Below are 21,353 nucleotides of genomic sequence, written 5' to 3' on the forward strand. Positions count from 1 at the left end.
AATTGCTGTGAAAAAATCAGCTCAGAATTTGGTGTTATTTAAAATTCTTTTCAGATGTTTCTCTAGATTTCTCAGCATGTGTTTGATTTGCAGAAGCTTCACTGACATACATAGTTGGAGTATTATTTGAATTCAGTCATCAAAACACTGCTTCATTTTCAATAATACTTGTTAAGTTGAGAGCCTTTTTTTTAAAATTAAATTAAAAGCATGTATATTTTCTGCATGGCTACAATTTTTGACTAAATCCCAGCAGTGTAAGCAAGCCCTTGCCCCAGTTTTGTTGGTCAAGTGAATGACATTATTTGTTTTGTGTTGTCAATGACATTATTGTAGCACAGGAAGGCTTTGGCAAATAATATATACAAAGGCATTGTAGAGACAGTCTGTGTTAAGATTTCTGTTGTCAAGACAGTTTAAAACTCCCTGTAAACACTATCAAAGTCAGCATCTAAAAAACATTTGAGGAGAACTGCTTTTCTTTGCTATTCATTCTCATCGCAGAATCCCGAGTCATGTTCTTCTATCTGATATTTCCATCAGAAATTGTTCCCCTGCCTGTGCCACCCTCTCCTGGAGTTATTCTACAGACACAGTCCCTTCCCTGGACAGTGACCAGAGATGGGTCAGCTTTCTCCAGAGTAATTTGCTGTAGGGAGTCATGCAGGCAGTGCCCATACTCCAGAGCATACACAGGCTGAGCAAGCACATATGTGCTTTGAGGTTGTGCTTGGGTCCCCAGAAAGTACTTTTCTATATTCATTCTTGTCTCCTTGATGATAGATCCTCCACAGCTCCACCATGCATAGCTGCTTCCTCCAGGCCCAAAGCATTGCAGGCTCTACTCAGCCCTGCTGCAACCCTGCTGTTTTAGGAGGGATCCTCAAGGCCATAATTGGTGCAGTAGATGGGGAAACTCAGCAGATTCATTGCCAGAATAATTTAGTGCTGATGTGGCAATATTTTTCAGCTGTAAGTGTTAGAAGGGATTTCTCACCTGTGTTGCATTACGAGTTTAATACCACCAGTGTGTGTGTGTGAGAACCACCTCATAGAGCAGGACCATTTCATGGTTTAACATTAGTGTATGGGGTCCAATAAATCATGTTAATGTTGCAAAGAAAAACATCAGAAGCAAGGAAATGCCAGAATTAATATGGCCTGTGGAAATTCTGCCCCTTACACATTTTGGTGCAGATCTTATTACCTGACATCCTAGGCTTTCCAGGGGGTGTCTTTTTATTTTTCAGTGAATGCATAGTTAGATTTTTCTTTTAATGTTCTTCACTCTATCTTTGTTAAACATGAAGCATCCAAAGCTCAATTAATATAAAATCCTTCATCATGCAAATATTTGTCATATACCTTTATTACAGTTCTTTGCTACCTAATAAATGCATCTCTTTTTCACAGTGCCCTCAAATTATCAGATGCTTTAGCAGTGTTCATATTTGAATTCTGATGAACCAAGTCAGAGGTGAAGGTAGAAATTGCATAAAACTTTGATTATTTTTAATAAAAGTTTAAGCCAAATGTTTAATGTTTAAGCCACTTCCATTTTTCTACATAAATGTAATATTTTTACATAATCTTGTAAGTTCAAAGTGTAGCTTCCCATCTTGGATCATTAATTAGGTCTTCAGTAAAGCTGGAGTAGCAGAACTAGTCCATTGCTCTGGGCAGACTGGTCACTAATGACATTTATAAAGTAGTTTTCACAGGTATCTGATGAGTGCTTAGGCTGTGTTTTGTGGTGTTAGTCCCAAATCTAGAAGGAAGGAGAGCAAACTGTGGTATTCCATCTCAGCCAGTCCCAGTATTCTTCTACTGTCCCAACACACCTCTACATCTGTCACATTTTTTCACTTGGATTCTGCTCTCCTCTAGTTTTGTCACCATGGTCCTTCTTTTGTCCCCTGATTTCCTGTTCCCTTCTGTTCTGTTTTTTTTTTGTTTGTCGTTTGTTTGTTTTTTTTTTTTCTCCCTTCATTCGAGTCTACAGGGTTTTTTTTTTTTTCCCTTCAGGGTGCTGCCTGGGTATCCTGTACCCAGGGTACTGCACAGAGGGAAATGGAACTGACAAAGCAAAGAGGGAGCGTTTTGACAGTAATGTGAAATTTCCTGATGGCATGGGGTTCTTCTGGCACTCAGAAGTAATCTAAGGCTTGTTAGCACCAGCATTTTTGAGATAGAGTGTATTCAATGCAGATAGGGTCTTCAGAAATTTAGGAAGCCAGACTGCAACAGTTTCACCAAGAGTGTGACAACAGGACTTTTAGAACCTTACAAACTGAAATAAGTGTGGGCACCATTTCACAAAATTATAATTCCTGGGTATTGGTAACTCTCCCCTCTCCTTTCAATTTTGGGATTTGCCTCCAGCTTTCAGGTGGTTAAAGCCAATCAGCAGCCACAATGATGTGACATCACAAACATGAGCACAACAGTCTGTTCTCACAAAATATTTGTATTTAAGGTTTTCAAGTGAAACTTTTCAAAACATTTTGTAGCATGCAACTAGAGTAGGAAAGTTCAGTGCAGTTCAACAAAATTCAAACTCAAACTGGAATCTTACTCTTGTGAATGATTCTCAACATGAATTTAACTAAAATGGTGAGAAAAACCTGTGTAAACAGAGAGGGGGGAAAGGAAAACAGACCAGGAGTAAAGAAAGAAAAAGGTTCTTTTTATAGCATTTAACACATGAGAATGTAAATAAATGTGGTGTTAGTGAAAGTTAATTATTTTGAAAACAGCAAGGCAGATTAAGAGGTAAAACATTGCAGCTTGAAGACAAGGAAACATATTTAGTCTTTGATCAGGACATTTCACAGTGATTTTCTGTTCACCTTCAAGGGTGGCATAATTTTATGAATAACAGAATTTGTTTTGCTACTTGAGTAGCCTTGAAGAGAAATGGTGTTCATTCCATATGGCCACTTGAAAGAAAATCCCATGCCTGTTCGTCCTTTAAGAAATAACATTTTTATTTATTAAATCTTTTCTCTCAAGGAAGGACCCTAAAGATACACAATGAAGTTTGCATTTAGCCTCAGAGGAAAAGCCAGTTCTATACTCTGTGCTTCTGCACATTTCTGCAGATAATAATCATAAATGAACTGTATAATCTAAATGCCAAGAGGTAAACCTGAAATATTCTCACTTTTTAAAGTATTTTGCTTTTTTTGCAATATTCTTAAATAAAAAATACCCACTTTTTTCTCCCCAAGTTTGTTACATCACACAAGAAGTGAGTCATTTTGATACAGTTGGTCAGTGGCTTTTTTGCTATGACCATTCAGCTTTTATCAGTTGGGTTTTTTTGGTTCTTTTTTTTTTTTAATGTTTTATGTTAATTTAATCTTTTATGTTAATTTATACAGATAAAGCATAATCTTTCAGATATTTAGACTGCTTTGTAATGTTGGTCAAAATAAAATGTAGTAGTAATGTGAGCTATGGTAGGAAAACTCATCTGTGAATACCCAATTACTGTATCTCACTTCCCTGCCAAGGAAAACCAGGGGTCTTAATATATTCGAGAGCAAGGAGATAATAAAAGTATGCTGGAAGTGACATGGAAAAAGAAAAAGAAGCTGTGCTAGGGTTTATGCCATGTAGCTACTAGACATTTACTTATTTTTCTAATTAATTTTAATCATGTCATTGTATTTTACAGCTCTAAATACATTATTTTTCAATTACTTTAAATTGTATTTCATATGCAAAATGAAAATATTATTTTCCTGGTCAAATCCTCTGTAACTCAGTTGAGACAAACTGCTCCTGAAATCACACCCATCCTGTCAAGGAGAGGCTGTTGTAATTTCAGTGTATTTAAATGATTTTGAATATATATCTTGAACAGTTCCCTCTGATGTTGACACTCAGGAGACACTCAGCACAATAATCTGAATATCTATTTTTCATGTTTGTATATAATGCTCACTGAAGTCACTTTCCATGGTAGATGGTCTTATGCTTATATTTCTGAAGTATTTTATTGTATTTCAGGTGTTCTGCTACTTTAATGACAATGTGGTTAACCTAAAACTGTAGCAATGATATTTGCACCTTAATGTTTATATGCCTGTCAGGTTTGGGTTTGTGTGAGCTCTGACTGTGCCTCATGCTCTATGAGTGATGTTGCCTGGCATTCAGCTGAAGGATTTTATATATATAATATTTAGCATTAGTCTAACCCTTTTTTTTTTCTGATGGTCCTGGTGAGTGTTTTGTCGTTTGTCAATAATTCCAATAGAAGTGAGTCAAAGTTACTTTTTTTTTCTCTGAAATATTTTTAAAGTCAAAAAAAGGTGCAGAAGAGTTTCTTGATGCAAGGTATCCTGAAACTTGCCATTGAACTTGCTGGTTGTAAAGACAATGTTTTCTGTTATTGTGCCTCACACCAAGTGAGCCTCAGTGAGTGATACTGCTAGGTGGCTTTAAAACTGGAACTTTGAAACCTCCCACAGAGCCCTGGATTTTGCATTAGCAAGCTGCTGAGAAAAATGTTTTTCCTCTGCTGAAAATGCAAGTAATTTAGATTACCAGAAGGTACAATTAATTTTTTGCTGGAAATCATGGAGATCCCAAGGAGATACCTAGTCTGCAAGAGAACAGTTTTCTTTTTTTTTTTTTTTCTGACAGTGATAGATTTTATCACCTCCAATCAGCCTACAGCAGTGGATCAAATTGGAAGCTAAAATTCCTTTCATGTATTTATATATTGTAAATATGAGTGACAATGGTGCATGTGTTCATTTATGCAATAGGAAAATACAGTGAAAATATAGTCAACATACAGTTAGCAGATTCACAAAATTAAAAATACCATGTGAATTATTTAACTAACGGGTGAGCTTTGCCCCAGAACCTGGTGTTTATTATTTTGAGCTTTAGCAGGAAACAGAAGCAGTATCAATTGGGGAAACATTTCTTGGCCAAGCTGAGAACAGTATGGCTTTCTCATTTCAAAGTGGGGAACCTGGTTCTTTGGTTTCTTTGTTCCTGGTTAAGACTACTCCCCAAGCTATTTTAGCCGAACATTTTACCTACTAATGGAGCCTGGGGAAGTGCAGTTGGCAGCTGTTCATGGGATAATAATGAAACACACTGTTTAGTGCTGCAAACCTCTGCTGTAAAGTGCGGGAAATGTTTTATAGAGATGGCGGCGAGGGGAGCAGGATCCGCTTTTAGCTCCGCGGCGAGTGCGTGAGCGGGGAGCAGCAGGGAGCTGTGCTCAGTGACAGTAACCAGCAGTGCTTTGCTTTTGCAGGTGAAGAAGCCGTGCCCAGAGTCCGATGGTTCAGAGCCGCAGAATCCCAGGTATGGTGCTCCAGGGCCAGTCCGACTCACTGTGGTGCCGTGGCAGAGAGCAGGGCCAAGGTGGGCTGTGCATTGGTAGCATCACTGCCCCCGAGCCACATTCTGCCAAGAACGGGTGGCTGGATCAGTTGTAATGGTTTTCACTCTGGAAAAGGGATTTTTCTCTTTTCCCAGTCAAAGATGCAGCCTAGAGTATGGGTTGTTGAGTTTAGGTCACATTCAATTAAAAAAAAAATCCCAACTACTAAATAGTGTAGGGAAAACTGTGTGATCAGATCTCACTTTCTTCAGTTATCCCTTTTCTGCATACCTGGGTCTTGAAGTTTATTGAAAATACAGTTTATTTCCAGTGTGGAAAACTAATTCTTTATTTGGGGAAAATTTTCCCTTACCAAAACTTCATTTTGTTTTCACATGTGAAAAACATGCTGTGTTCATAAGCTGGAAAGATGCCATACATTCCTTTCCAGCACAGTAGTTTTTTAATTCATGTACATGGGAAAAAGGAAATGGATTTAACTTCTATGTTTCATACATGTATGTAGTGTATAGATAATTTTGAGCAAGTGGAGTAGTAGCTGTTTTAGATGTGCATCTTCCTATTGGTTAGTAAAGTGGTGGATATTTTATAGTTTATAGTGAGTGCTTCTTGCCTTTGTCTTGCTTCAGTGTCAAAAAAACTCAAAAGCTTTCATTGTGAGGGGAGACCCACAAAATGAACCTGACATTTCAGCAACATGTCACTAAAATTCAGAAAAGTTAAATAATTCAAAGTTTTCCCCCCAAGTCCATCCTTACCTATATTAACTATGTTCCTTAATTATTGCAGCAGGATCCTCTGGAAGTCCCCGTAATATCCAAGGCCATTATAGTATCTGTGCCTTGAGCTGCACTGTGCACCATCTGAATTTCTTTCATTAGCTCATGTCTGTTATTAATATGTCTTTTAATTTAATTTGGTAAGAACTGAAAAAGGAAGTGATAGTTCAATGTCCAAGTATGCTTTCAATGTAGTCAATAGCAGTTTTGACAGACCTGAAATCTGCTTTGCCCTTCAGTACTCATAACTTGTAAATGAAAATCTTATCTGCTGTGAAGCTGTTTTGGATTAAAATTTATTTTAATAAGTCAAGTTCTTTCTGAGTATTTTGACACCATGGAGAATCCCAGCTTAGCATAACACTCATGTTATATACACTCAAGTGTGTAGTTTTAAATGTTGCAACTGCCCAAATGAGACTATTGTAGCTCAAGCCTTTAAAAACTATGAATTCCAGTCTCATGTAATTGCATCAAAGTGTGATAAAAACAAACTGCAACAAATCTGAGGACCCTGAATAAAGTGTACTGTTACTATCTCTGCACATCAGGAAATTTCTTACAAGCTGTAGTTAAATTTTTCATGCAGATTCTGAGGAATAAGATACTTCTTTTCTCCTGAAGGCTCAAGAGAACACGTTACAAATAGTCAATCAGGTAGCTTTATTTTTTTAAGTGCATTTTCAAGCAGAAGCACTTTTCATTCTGAGCTCTGCAGCCTCAGTTGGAGGATATATCAGAGAGAGTTGAAATTAGTGTTCCTAGCCCGAGCATATGCAGTGCTGTGTGTACAGCCTCAAGTGGGATTTCTTGGTTGTAATGTGACTTGTTCTTGGAGGGGAATCTCTGACAGACCTCGGGCTGGAACAGCACTAGAGGGCTCTGTGTGGCACATCACACTTTAGAGCCTGGAGCAAGGTAATTCTTCTCTAAACAAGGCTTAAGTGAAAACACTGCACATAAAATGAAACATCAGCATAAAAATGAATGCTGGAGACACACAGCCTTACAGAATAGCTCCTGGCTTGGGACCTAAGGCCAATATCATTCATTTATTTAGCTAGCTTTATAGTCTGTTAGTTTTGGATTTGAAACTATTACAATAAATGCAGATGGAAAGTGTTTTTACAGTAGGGAAGTAATTAAATTGGGTGTGGGAACTTTGTCAGGAGAATTCTTGGAGTGACATGTGTGTATCAGCAGATTCTTTGTCTTGCTTGGCCTGGGTTTGTCTTTTAGAAAGAAGCATTCAAACTGCAGATGTGACTACTACATTTTTTTAACCTATGTAGCATATAAAAAAATGTTTTTCAGAAGTGACCAGCTATACATGCAGTAAAAATCAACCTTTTTGGCATTTATTTAGAGAAAGAGGTTGTTGTCTTAACAGACAGGTAAATTGCACAGAGGGAGAGGGATCTGCAGTTAAGAATTGAAGTTGTGGTGAGTAGGTGAGTCATAAACACAAAAAGAAACATATGAGTCTTCAATGTTGCTGACAGATGCTTTGATTCACAAACAGCTTTGTCTTTCAAATTCTGTTAGAATTTCTTGGAAGTTTTTTTATCAAATCCCTATGAAGGGGTTGTGAATACTTCCTTTTATACCTAAGTGGTGGAATTATATCTTACAGTGGTGGTATCGTGGTTGTATCAATATTATGTCATTCTTTCTTCATAATTCTGTAGTAAAAATCAAATTCACTCTGCAAGTCTGGATGTCCAGTCATAAAAAATTCTTTCTGGGGATGTTGGTGTGACACAGAGGCAGAGAATACTTGGAACTTTCTGAGTGTTCCACCACAAGTCTGGAGCAGGGAGCAGCAGGGTGGACTACTCTGACAAGGTTAGGGAGAGAAGTTCCTGTGTTCAGAGACTACCAATATACATTGCTCTTTATTTTCTTATATGACAGGTAATTTTAAAATGGTATCTATCAATCCAGAGTGTGCTGAACAGCACCTATGTGAAATTTAATGTCATACAAGAATTGTTGTAGTCTAGTGCAGTGCTTGAAAGTTAACTGGTTTGCAATTATCAACGACCTTCCTTTTTACTTACATAAAGAAAAAGCCATTTCAATTCTACTAAGGAATAATTTTGTTGCCCTAAAACCTGTAAGCTGCATTTAAAACCCTCATACCATGTGACCTGTGGAAATGCTACAATATGTGAGATTCTGAAGTCTGGTAAAGTGATAAAATCTGCTCCTACCCCAAAATCTTCCTTCTCATACCACCAAGCCTGCCAAAGATTTCCCTGTAAGACCAAAGTCACCTCAAAAACTGAGGTATGAGAGCAAGTATTGGTTTTTCTGGGCTATAAAATGGAATAGGGAGGAAAGAAATTAAATGAGGGAGAGGAATTAGTTGCAAATTGAAATTCAGCAGGGTCTTCTACTGCTTCCTCAATGTTCACTGATTATAGGAAAGAAAATTTTGGGGGTTTTTACCATCTTGAGAGGATGGAAGACTGCAGCAGAATGTAGAGATTTTTCTGACAGCTTAAACACAGTTTCTTTTTTACCTGGAAGGGTAAAGGAAAATGGCTGAATATTTCACAAACTTTTCCTTTTTAAACTATGATATTTATGTTGTGATGAAGCAATCTAGAGGAAGAATGGGAAAACTTGAAGGTTTTGATGAGTAGTTTTGCAAGTTAGGGATAAAAGCTGACAAATCAAACTATAGATACTTAGTATACATAGTGTCAAAAATACAATATTTGTGTATTTGCAAAAGGGCAGTGAAACTTTGTATTAGTGAGTTAAAATTAGGCCCTGTACAGCAAGAAACCCTCCATTTTATTGCATTTTTATTACAAACCTGTGGATCCAATATTTCCAGTAAAATCCATTCTTCCTGACTTTTCCTTTAAATACTTTTAAAAAAAATTCTAAAAGCAAAGGAAAAGGAAATTAAGCCAGTCTTAAGTAAATCCTCCCATTTAAAACTTTATCAGATGCTGTAATAAAAGTGTAAATCAGAGACACTACAGTTGCTGCATTGATACCAGTTAGATGGGATTCAGACCTGTATGTTACCAAACTAGAAATTCACCAGTGATGATCACTGGTAAATATTGAATCATATGCACAGATCAAGTTGCCAGATAAAGCAGTTATCCAAAAAAGCACACAGGGATTTTTTTATGTGTTTAAAAAGGGCTCCAATATTTCAATTCAATATGGGTTTCAGTGAGGTTCTTAGCACAGATTGCAGCTGTTCATCAGATGATTGCTGTTCTGTTCTTCAACACCCACGCTTCTGTGTGCACCACAAAATAAGATTTAAAAGATACCAATTCATGTTTCTGTTTCAACTTAAAAGTCTCTCTTGAAACTTTCGAATGTGAAGTAGGTTTTCACATTTTTCTCACTGGTCTCATTTTGATACCTACTCGTATTTTATGTTGGTCAGATACAGAGTGCACATACACATCCAGAGACAATTATTGTCATTAATGCAAGTAAATAGATGGTATTGAATGTCTGTGAGAGCTATCACAGTTTTCCCATTCACTTCACTTGGCCAAAGCTTGTTTCCTGTGCAGTTTGGGCTCACTGTTGTGGATGCAATGACCACTTTATTCACTGTATCTGAGTTATGCTAATGCTCATGTGTGCATATTACCAGTGTTTCCACAACCATTCATACACTTAAAAAAACCTAAAAATCAAGGAGACGTACCTTCTGCATTTTATTCCAGACAACCAGATCATCATCATGTTTCATTCTCATCAGTTTCAACTAAAATACACCTGAGATTTCTTCCACAAACTACTTCCCACAACAATACTTTAACAGTCTTATCTCAGAGTGATCACAGTAATGGTTCCTTCTTTCAGTGAGACATTGGTTGGCCCATATTTACAGATCTAACACTGTAACTCCTGAGCCCAGATTCAAGCTCTACAGGCATCTGACAGATTTGTGATGAAGCTTTCATGCCTTTTCCATGACTTTGGAAACAGCTGGCCATCTACATATGCATTTCCAGGAGAGTGGGATCAGCAGCACCTTCCCATTCATTTGCAGTTCAAGAGATGAACACCATTATTGTCACATGGGAAAGAGGAGCTTGCAATTGAGCTGCTGAGCAAGAAAAGCCAGCAATAGCTTGTGACTATATAATAGACAATAGCAATTATAATAGACAAAATAAATGATATTTTTTTGCAGTAAAAATGAGCAAGCCAGTCTACCTGGCTTTCACATGTGTTGTTTAAACACATTAGACTCCCTGATTTTCTTCTCATCCATGTCCTAGAATCTTTTTAGAAGTAAGGGTTTGTTGTCTTGTGAACCATATGTAACTTACCTTGATCAGAGGATAATGCTTTTCTGAGTCAGAAGTATAGCTCCACTGTATCCCATACTGAATAATCTGTAGATCATAATGACGTGATAAATGGGCTTTATTTGAGGAAATGACTTACTGAGAGGACTCAGATTTAGACTTTGAAAGTGAGATTCCTGAAGTACTTATCTTGAAGTAGACATGTAAGGTAGGTGCTTTTGAAATGCTATTTATTTGAACTTTTTGTGTTGACATCTTATTGTATCCCTCTTCTCCTGGGAAACCCTGAAGACTCTACCAGCAATCACCTGTTGTTCTGCTGATTTATTGTAAGACCAACTGGACACACAGTATGACCAGAGGCAATGAAAGTATTTCTTTGAATTTTACAGATTCAGCATTTCTGCAGAACTGGTCAATTCCAGAAGGGTGTACCTGCAAAAATAAGATTAATCTTTAGCCAGGATAAAAGACTCTTTGACTGGCTTCTGGTATTTATTTGGCTTGGGGCACACTATAAGGAGAAACAGACACAGCAAAACAAATTTCCTATGAAAAAACAGAATAATTAAATTGAAAGATTGTCACAAGTAATTTTGGGCACTGGAAGAAAAACTAGTTAACAAGAGGGATGGTATATGCCAGAGCATAATATTAATGTCAACGAGGCCACTACAGTCACAAGCACTTCACCTAAGAGAAATGTTTGACAGGATCAAGCTCAAACTACTCAGTTAAGACAGTGACTGGCAAAAAAGCATACAACAATTTTCCAATTTTAAAATAACTACATTGTGGAATAAGATTTCTCTTACAGACTACAGTCTGACACAGACTTAGCTTGCAGAGAATGTTTTATACAAATCTGGTGCTTATTAAAGTTTTGGTACACTCATTTAGTCTGCATGCCACTTAAGCAGTTGGAATCAATCAAAGTAACATGGTGGGAGATGATTCTTCACATACATGTAATAACTGAGTGACACACAGCAACCATGGCAATTGCACTACAGTGCCTACAAGGAGTTGTGCCTTGCTATGTGGATTTTATTTTCAGGCAATGCAAATCTCTCCTTCTTTTAGGTCAGTCTATGAGGTATCTCTCTGCCTTCTGAGCAATGATGTTCTCATTCTTTAACTTTAGAAATTCAGTCTTCTGATTAACCAAGGCCTATTGAAGCAGGTCACTGTCTGCCCATCAGTTATTGTTGGCTCTGGATCAAGCCCCCAAAGAGTTCTAAAAATACATATGAATGTTTACAGAAATTACGATAATCTATTTAGAGTGCAAATACATGGCAAATGATGACATCACAGACAACTATTTTAATGGTTTATTTTAACAGATCCCCGTGGCTTATAACAATAAAAGTAATTTATTTTTTATATTTCATGTCTGTTAAAAATTCCTGGGGTTTTTTTTTAATATTGCACATAACATACTTTCTGTGATATTAATAATAATTTATCCCTGTGATCCCAAGCCAGATCATGTCACTGTTAAGGCTTCCACTAACCTGAGTCAATGATGGGTCAGACTTTGGAATGAATTAAAGCAATAAAACCTAAGGGTTTTGGTTTTTTTTCTTTCTTTCTTTCTTTGTTTTTTTTTAGCTTGTTTGTTTGTTTTCATCACCACATTGGAAAAAAATTGGGTAAACAAGATTCTAACAAAAGTGTTAGTGGAAGTAATCTGGAGATTTTGGAGATCAAAGTGCCTTGTGATTTTTGAGTTTGTTAAAGAGAGCAGGATTCTAGATTAATTAATGTATCCATCAAACTTCTATAATTGTTGAATCTGCAGGAGTATCTTAGATAGGCTAAATACTGGTTTTGAATGAAAGAAGATAATGTAGGTTATTTTCATTAACGTAGGCTACACCTACAAAGGTTTTTTCTTAATCCAGTAGTCTTTCAGAGCCTTATCCTAAAATTTTAACTGGATTTTTAGCCACAAAATAACAGTGTTTGTTCTTCTTACGTGTGCAGCCCATGTAATCACAATGAGAAGGAGTTCTGTTTCTTTCTCCTGTGGTCTATTTTTTGCTCTGTCATATCACATTACAGCAGTACACAGGAGGACTAATTCAGACTCTGTTCCAGCTTCTTTGACCTCTTGTATACTCTAAATATATTTTACCGTTGGTGAGCCTGAATAGTCAAAGTATTTGATTCCACCTACTTTGCACTTCAAATATAGCTGAAGAAAAATTCCAAGAAGAATGTAGACAATAAAAAAGGAAATGGCCATTGAGATCCAAATCGCCTGTTCTGAGATTGGCTTGCTTTTTACTTGACTATCATTTTTCCTCAAATATTTTAATTGTAGTTTAATTATTAGAAGTTTCACATTCTAAATGTCGTTCGTCAGTCCTATGTACTAAGTAAGGATTTAACTAACACCATGCAATTATTATGCTGTGCTCATGTTTAACATACCAAAAGTCACCTCTTTCCCATCCTACTAGGTCCTGATCAGTCATTAGAGAAAAAATAAATAGGAAATAAAAGTAGAATTGTGATGGTTTTTGTCCAGCTGGCAACCCAGCATCATGCAACTTCACCCTCCACAGACCCACCCCAGTGGAATGGGGAGAAGAATCAAAAGTGAAAATTGTAGCTTGAGATAAAACCATGTAATAATTGAAACAAAGTAAAATAATTGAAACAAAGTAACAAAACAATACTACTAATCATATTAAATAATAATGATAATAAAAAGGGGAAAAAAAGTACAAATAAGTGATGCACAATAGAGTTCCTCACTCAGTTTGCTGACTAATTCCAGACCCAGGTAATCCTCACTTTTGAGTAACTCCTCCAGTTCATATGCTGGCCATATTCCATGGTGTGGAATATCCCTTTGGCCCATTCAGGTCACCTGTTCCAGCTATGCTCCCTCCCAGCCTTTTTTGCATACATCCTCCCTGACAGAGCATGAGACACAAAAGAAAAAGGTCCCTGACTTAGGATAAACATGACTTACCAAAACCAAAACATTCTCATGCTGAATTCAAAACAGTGCTGCAGCAGCTACTGAGAAGAAATTAACTCCATCACAGCTAAAGACAAGAATAAACAAAAAAATCCAAATAAAAGGAGACCACAGACAAATAAGATATTTGCAATGTTGCTTTCTTTTTTTCTACCATGTGAATCTGCCACATATTACTCAAATGTGTGTTAAGCCTGCTGTAACATTTTAGGCTTTGCCTCTCCTCCTTATGTTAAGACAGCCTTATCAGAGAGCAATTCTGTAGCTCAGCTCCCTCCACACACAACTTAGTCTGAGCACCAGTCAGAGTTGTTCTCCTCTGGGGACAGAAGTCAGAGGATCCAGATGACAAGGGGGGAAAGAGGCTCCTCCATCAGCAGCATCTGGCTCTTTGGCAGATTTGTCAAGCACTTCTGCTAATGGATTTGGATTTGCCCAGGGGTCTTTTATGTGGTTACATTGCAGATGGTCTGTCTGTCCTATCTTCTCCTTTTGAAAACTTTTATTTAAAAAAACCTCAAACTGATAAGGTTCTTTATGGGTGTCACAAGATGCCTGTGCAGGCTTCTTTCTGTTAGTCATTGCTAAGCTTTCCATACATCCAAATGTGTGTCTTGAGTTTAGCTGCCAAGTGATATAATTTACTGTGATCTGAGTTCATATTATTGTCAAATTTCTTTGGGAATTTCTTAATGTCATTTGTAGAGCAGAAGTAACTTTACCTCCCCTTAAAGCATGAAATATACTTGCCTTCCACTAGCCATCCACCTTTGAAAACATAAGTTTAAATCTGGTTTTGGTTAAACGTGAAAATTAGCATGATGGTCTCAATCTAATCCATAGGGGATTTGTGTCTGCCGTTTAAGAGAGGCCCAGAACTGAAGCAGCAACACTGTGGGAAGGTATGTTTGGCAGAGCTATGGAGAAAGGCATATGCAGTGCCCAAATAAATAAAGCAATTCCACGGATCAACTTTTTAACAGAATTATTTATTGTGTGGCGCGAGTGCAGAAGAGGGCAGAGAGGGAGAACATCCTGTTTGGTGAATTCCGTTTAAGTTCTGTTTCAATTTACAACTAAATCTCTGTCACTTTAATTTTTAAGGGTTTTGGGATTTTATTTGCTTTTCAGAGTAGAAGTAATTGGCAGGTGACTAGACATAAGATCATGTTTTACTCCTGTGTTATTTCAAGCTTATGTCTTATTTTCCTTCTAATTATGTAGATTAAATTAAATAGAAAATAAACCCCTGTGCTCTCAAAGATGTAGTGCTTTTCATGACTTTCTCAAAATAGTACCAGAGAAGCACATTCATCCCTCTTAGCATTTCATTATTGTACCATGTTTCCCATCAGCAATATTTTAACATTTGCTGAGAAACAAGAATAAATGTATTATGAGATGTAATCATGTTGTTATGACCATTCACACTCTGCCCTATCTCAAAAACCAGGTTCTTGGGGAACCAGTAGGGAACCTGTGCTAAATGCAATAAAGTTGCAATGCTGCATCTGCAATATGGACGTGGGTGGACATAAAAACCAACAGCACTGTGGGGCTTGTTTCCTGCAACCTTGTTTTTCCCTCAGTACTTGGACAGAATTGGATATTTAGTGATTTAAAAGGCTAAGCATTATGTCAGAAGTCTTGGAGAGATCTAACCACTTGGTGTAAGCTGTGTTTTGAGCAGAGGGAGCTGCAAAGAAGGGGACCAGCTTCTCTGCAGTGTGTGCTGGGGCAGTGAGGGCTGGAGTGGTGGCTCTGCTTCAGTGGCTCTGGCCAGGCAGGCAGGTGTGCCCTGGCCTGGGGCTGGGTTATCAGCATGCAGGCTGAGCTGGAAATTGAGGTGTTACAGATTTGCAGCTGCTACCTTCCCCTTCTTGTGGCCCAAGGGGATAATTCAGGGAGGGGAACAGTGCCCCAGAGTTCTCAGCGATATGTATTTATTAACTTTTAGAAAAATCACCTACTTCACCCCAAATGAAAAAGGTGTGTATGTGTTTAGAATTATAAAATAACTTGGGGAAATCAAACAGCAAAGCAAAATGAAGTGTAGTCATTTTATATCAGTTGTAAAGAACAGCCAGCATCGGTGAATTTATCAGAGCATCATTTTCTCTCTTGCTCAGAATAATGGAATTTGTTTTGAGTGTAATTAGTTATGCAAAGTTCTTTTAGATTCTTGCAGGCAATAAGGTCATCCTAGGCAAAATGATGAGGGATGTGTGTAGCACACCTAGTGTACCTTGCCATCCAGAATTGCCTGTGCCCTTCCACAGTCACACAGCTACACCTTACAGTGATCAGATGCTGAAGAAGTTGAGGCATCAGACAGTCAGCAAGTTGCATATATTTGTTTTATATTCTAAACCAAGCTCATAGTTGGGACTGTGATTAGAGAACAGAAATAATTGCTTTTGACACAAACTGTTTTGGAGCCAAACCTAATGTGCTTCACATGAGGTAAACTACAGAATATTTGTCTTGGGAGCCAAGATGCAGATCAGGTTTAACTTATAAGAGGAACTTCACTGTTAAAAGTGAGATGTGTTAATGTTTCCCATGTTAAGACTGTTTGCCAGTAACGCTCTGTATATCATACTTACCACAAGAAGTTTCAGAATTTTTGCATTAGAATACGAATAGAACATGAAAACGACAAGTTTTTGGCAACTCCTGTATTCTGCCTAGTCTGTCATCATAACTCATCCTTTCTGGAAGTTGATGTTGTTCTTGCAAGGCCCCTGTACTGGTGGCTAAAAAAATTATGTTGAAATGAGGTATGGTCACTCTTAATACAGCACACCTGAGAGAGCTCTTTAGCTCTGGACATTCCCTGGTGAAGAAGAACCGTATTACAATAACTAGTTTGAAATAGAACAGACATTTCAATTTGTGGTGAGTCAGACACAACCCACCCATTGCTCTTTTTCTAATGAAAATATGAGTTCACACTGACATCATGCTGTCCAGGCTCCACTGAAACCACCAGCAAAATTCCCAGCCCTTCATCCCTGATTTCTCAATTTCATATTTGCTTAAATATTGTCTGACATGAGTACAGTTGGCATTATTATCTTTCAATTCATAATATTATGGCTGCAGTCAGCAGTGTCATTTTGAAGGCTGTTTTACAAAGGACAGATTAACAACAGGATTGTAATTGGCAGAGCTGATCATCTGCACATTCCTTTGTACATATGAGAAACAGTCTCTGTTGCTCAAATCAGCCTCAGAACCACCAAAGAAGGACTTTGTGACATCCTTCAGTCATTGGGTTTGTTACCTGCTCTGTATGTCCAGCCAGGTCGCCTGTCAGAGATGTGGAAGGGACTCTGGAATTTCCAGCGGATTTTTCAGATGTGACTCTGAGCACTTGTTCTGCAGCAGTGGTGGCATAGGGGGGAAGGCCACAGGCTTGCTGTTTGCATTCCAGCCATCTCCACAGAAGTGTTTGTTGTTTGTTTATGACACAGCACATCACGTTGTCAGAACCACAGCGTTTGCAAGTGCCCGTCACATCTGGAAGTGATCAGAAGCTGTTGGGTGAGCTGTGCTTTGAAAACGTGGCCCTGTGATCCAAAGACTTGCATTTAGATCTTATGTATCTGTAAACTGGTAGTTTATATTTCATGTAAGTTGGATACTTGACAGCTCCCCATGGAACTGTGGTGTCATTATCGCTTTTGATTTACTTAAACACTCACATAAGGACTTAAAAAACTATTTTAGTTTTTTTTTTTTGTAGTTTTGTTTTGTTTATTTGGGATTCTTTTGTTTGTTTAGTATTAAGTAGCAGGTGACTGTGTACCTTTATGTGTTTTCTGTTCACATGCCCAGGCTTGGCATGGGCTAGTCTCTATGTAGAGTAAAAGAATTGAGCACCCAGCCCCTGTCTCTGCTATTTCTTCAGCCCCTGGTCCTTGACACTCACTAGTTTGGGTGTTCTCTCTGCCTCCTGGAGGGTTTTCTCCAACCAGCTGCCTTTTTCCTTGAGAAGATGGGAATTATCTATTCAGACACCACATTACCTCTTTCCAGATACTTTCTCCAGTGACTGGAGTGTAAACCCTGAGCTAAAATTGTGTCCCATCAAAACTGTGGCTGTCACACTAGGATAGCCCAGAAAAGAGATCTCAAATGCTAGGATCCAGCTGGCCAGAAGGTATTGTTCTGCACAGCTTTACCTTTTGTACTTGCATCAGTCTATTATATCAGAATGGAACAGTTTCCCATATAAAACTATAATTTGCTTTCATCAAGTCAAACTGATTTTAAACTTCAGAGTGGAGAGATGATGTGGAAGAGCCTATTTCCCTGCTCTGAGTCTGTGCTTTGTAATTGATCAATCTCCTGAGTATAGACAGGGTGAGCTGGAAGTTTATGCTGAGGTAAATAGCTTAGTAAGTTCCATCCCCCTGATTTTTCTTGGGTTTTATTTATTTTTCCTTGTTGGCTTTGGACAAGTTGGCCACTTGTCCAACAGGAGAATCCAGAAATGGCTTCTAGGTATTCTGTGTTTTATCCAAAAGTATGGAAATCCAAATTAATTTTGCATCATCTTTTAATTGTGACGGGGAAATGAAATTCATTCCCAATAAAAGTCAGAAAGCAGTGAAAAATTATTGTAATGTGGATTTGTGGCCGACTGAACTAGACAGTTTTCTGTGGTTTTCAGGAAACCACATTAAATGATATTAAACTGAAATAAAATGTCTCAGTCAATCAGAAACAAGAGAAACCATGCAGTTAATGACTTTAAAGCAAATAATAGTTTTCAGCAATTATATAGAACAACAATCCAAGCTGTCCAAATTCATCGGTGTGCTTAATCATCATAGGAGCAAACTAAACTCACTTTCAGGCACAAGAAGAATATAACAGTTTTCCTTTTCTGACAAAAATAAACTTGATTTTTTTGACTGCAATTATCTTTTGCAGTATTTCACCATATCTTCTCAGTAGAGTCACAAAGAATAGATACATATATCTTTTTCAGATCAGCTCATTACTAAAGCAATAGCCATGTAATAGATCAATGAAAGATTCAGCCTTTGGCAGTTGTTCCTGCAGTGAGAAAAGAGGGAAGCATAGATTTAATAAGGAAGAAGAATATCTGACACCTAAGTGTTAGGCAGCAGAGAAAAGCTCAAGGTGGAACAGGGTCAAAAGAGGGAGGGTGATAGCAAAAGCTTAACTGGGGAAATGGGAATGGGGGGTGGGGAAGAAGCTGCAGTGCTGTTAAAAGAAATGTCTTTTTCTCTAGCTGTGAATTGTGTAAGGGGGCAAGCTACAATGCTGGCCTTTGTCACCAAACCTGCTTGGCCACGTTCTCAGCTGAGCCCTCTGCATCAGGTGCATCCCAGGCACTGACACTGTCTGCCTGTCAGCTCCTGTAAAGTAATACTGTCTGCATGAGGGCTTTTTCTCCTGGCATTAGGCTTGAATAGCCAAGTGAAGAACAATAGGCAGGAAAGCAAAACTGAGATACAATCACAACTTGTGCCCCTTTATGCTCTGAAGAATTACCTAAGGAGTCCCATCCTCTGTAAGACAAGCAGCTTATTCGAGATTGAAAAAGCTATTAAACAAAATCAGGCACTTCTGAATTTTCCTCAAATTATTATTCCTTTGTACTAGAAAGACCCTCTCCACAGTGCAGTTATTGCAATATCTGGATATGGGAACTTTTCCTGTGAGTTTGAACTCATGTGCTGGGAAGCTGCATGGTTATACTCAAGATTGTAATGAATAGTCCATAGGGAGTCTAGTACAGCCCTTACTTTATACTTACAGTTTTGCAGAGCTCAACCTTGAGATTTTTTATTTTTTTTAATTACCTACGTGGTATTCCTTAACATGGTAGAAAAAATTGAATGTTTTAATTCTTGTTTCACTAAGGTTCCCTCTCTGATATCCTCTGTCTGACATTGGTTGTAGATTGATGAAAGTATTTTTATTCTTGAAATATCAATGTGACTTTACTTTTGCCTCTTCCCATTACTGTTTTAATATAAATGTTGACACTGTACTTACAAACACATAAGAAACAGAAAATACACAGCCATCATCCACCTCCTATCCCCAAATGATTGTGAAAAGTTTAGCACTTGTTTTCTGTATTGCTAAAAGAAAGAAAAAACTAATAAAATAAAACTCTGAGGAGCATTTGCTGGTTTTATCAATATAACATGACATTATTTTACTGCTTCTTAGCACTGTATTGCTTTACAAGTCAAGAAAGGAGGCCTCAAGGAGAGCAGGAAGGAGGTCTTGCTAGTGTCCAGTACAATTATTTGTTTTTAAATCTGGCAAACTTCCAGAACTTGTGTGTTGGAGGAGCAGCTTTTGCAATATAGTGCCTAGAATAGCAAAAGTTCTGCTATTTTGGCCATCTGCTAAGCCTAATAAGATCTATAGGTGGGCTTGATGAGCTAGGGAAAACAAGAGAGGTAGTTATCTCAGTGGAACAAATTAATCCCATTGGTTGTCTTCTTCGTTCCTTATCTTCTACAGTGACAACAAAGTTACAAAGGCTGCCATAAAGAGTGTAAAAGCACCTGGAAAAGAAAATATTAACTTGTATTTTGGGGTTGATGAAGTGATTGGAAATGTTACTCATTTGGAGAGGTTTTTCTGGCTGTGTGTTTTGTTGCAATATTGGTGGAGATCTTCCATGGAAAGGTGTTGTGTATACACTTAAACATGTGTCTTTGTGCATATTGAGCACAAAATAATTATTATAAGATTGGATGTATGTCTGTGTTAGTACACATGAATTTTAAGTATGTTTAAGAATTGGTGCTACAACAGGAGGGGTACAAGAAAAGCAAGGGGGAAACTAACCTAACAATAATAGTAATAGTAATAGTAATAGTAATAGTAATAGTAATAGTAATAGTAATAGTAATAGTAATAGTAATAGTAATAGTAATAGTAATAGTAACAGTAATAGTAACAGTAATAGTAATAAGAAGCCTTTTTCCCTCAGTTAAATTTAGTGAGATTCTGCTAAAGGAATGATTCTGGAATGTAGGCAAATTTCCTATCAAAAAACTTTAAATACTTACAAACTAAATAAAATTACAATTTTAAATAGCCTCCATCTAGTCCTTCTTTCAGTTCTCCTGTAATTTAGATTTGCTTCAAATTCTGCACAAAGGAATTGGTATTTGTAAAAGGTTCTGGTTAGGCTGGGATTTAAAGTACTTTGTTTTCATGTTAGAATATATATTCTTTTATAAATCGTTGATAAATGATTTAATACTTTTGAACTTGTGGTAAAAAAGTTTGAACTGGATTATGAAGCAAATATTTTACATTTTAAAATATTATCTCTTGTAAGAAAATTATGTAAATATGTTCTACTTGTAGAATTAATAAATAATCAATGGAGTTACAATCTGTGGAAGGACCCAGCTCTTAGTCCATCTTAATATTAGTTAAACTGGAAATGCAGATGGACAACATAACAAATCAGATTTCCTGAAAATAAATGTTATATCAGCTGAGGAAAAGCAGTGCAAATATGAATACATTATTGTAATGAAGGCGGAGAAGAAAGAAGACTTTTAAAAACAACTGTATAAGCAAGGCTTGAGGTTTTTTGCCTTTAAAACAACACAAGTGAAAGCTATACTGGAATAGAGATGCATTTGTCAAATGGAGCAATTGTAATTAGTCCTGCTTACACGCTCCTGTGCAAGGCTGGGTTGTGGTGCTGGGCTGTGCTCTCTGGTGGTCTGGGGTGGGGCTCAGGTTCTGTTCATCCACACTTGCAAAGAAGAGGGTGGAATTTGTTTCTTCAGATGCTGCTCCTTGAGGCACTTCTGAGAGTAGGCTAACCCTTGAAAAGATGTAGCTTCAAGCTGGGGAACAGAAAATGCTCTAATGGGCAAGCCCAGAATCCCCAC

The 21,353-nt window shown here is 37.5% G+C and overlaps 1 protein-coding gene across 10 annotated transcripts in view; it reads left to right on the top strand.

Moving 5' to 3' along the window:
• EYA4 (EYA transcriptional coactivator and phosphatase 4) overlaps nt 1–21,353 on the top strand; it is a 136,355-nt gene that overhangs the window by 66,846 nt on the left and 48,156 nt on the right. For all 10 annotated transcript variants that reach the window (XM_079297734.1, XM_079297726.1, XM_079297733.1 and 7 more), the window contains one exon: nt 5,279–5,328. In XM_079297734.1, coding sequence (XP_079153860.1) covers nt 5,279–5,328 — 50 coding nt within the window. The remainder of the gene's footprint in view (nt 1–5,278; nt 5,329–21,353) is intronic.

Source organism: Erithacus rubecula (assembly GCF_903797595.1).
Source record: "Erithacus rubecula genome assembly, chromosome: 2".
In the NCBI taxonomy this organism is placed as follows: domain Eukaryota; kingdom Metazoa; phylum Chordata; class Aves; order Passeriformes; family Muscicapidae; genus Erithacus; species Erithacus rubecula.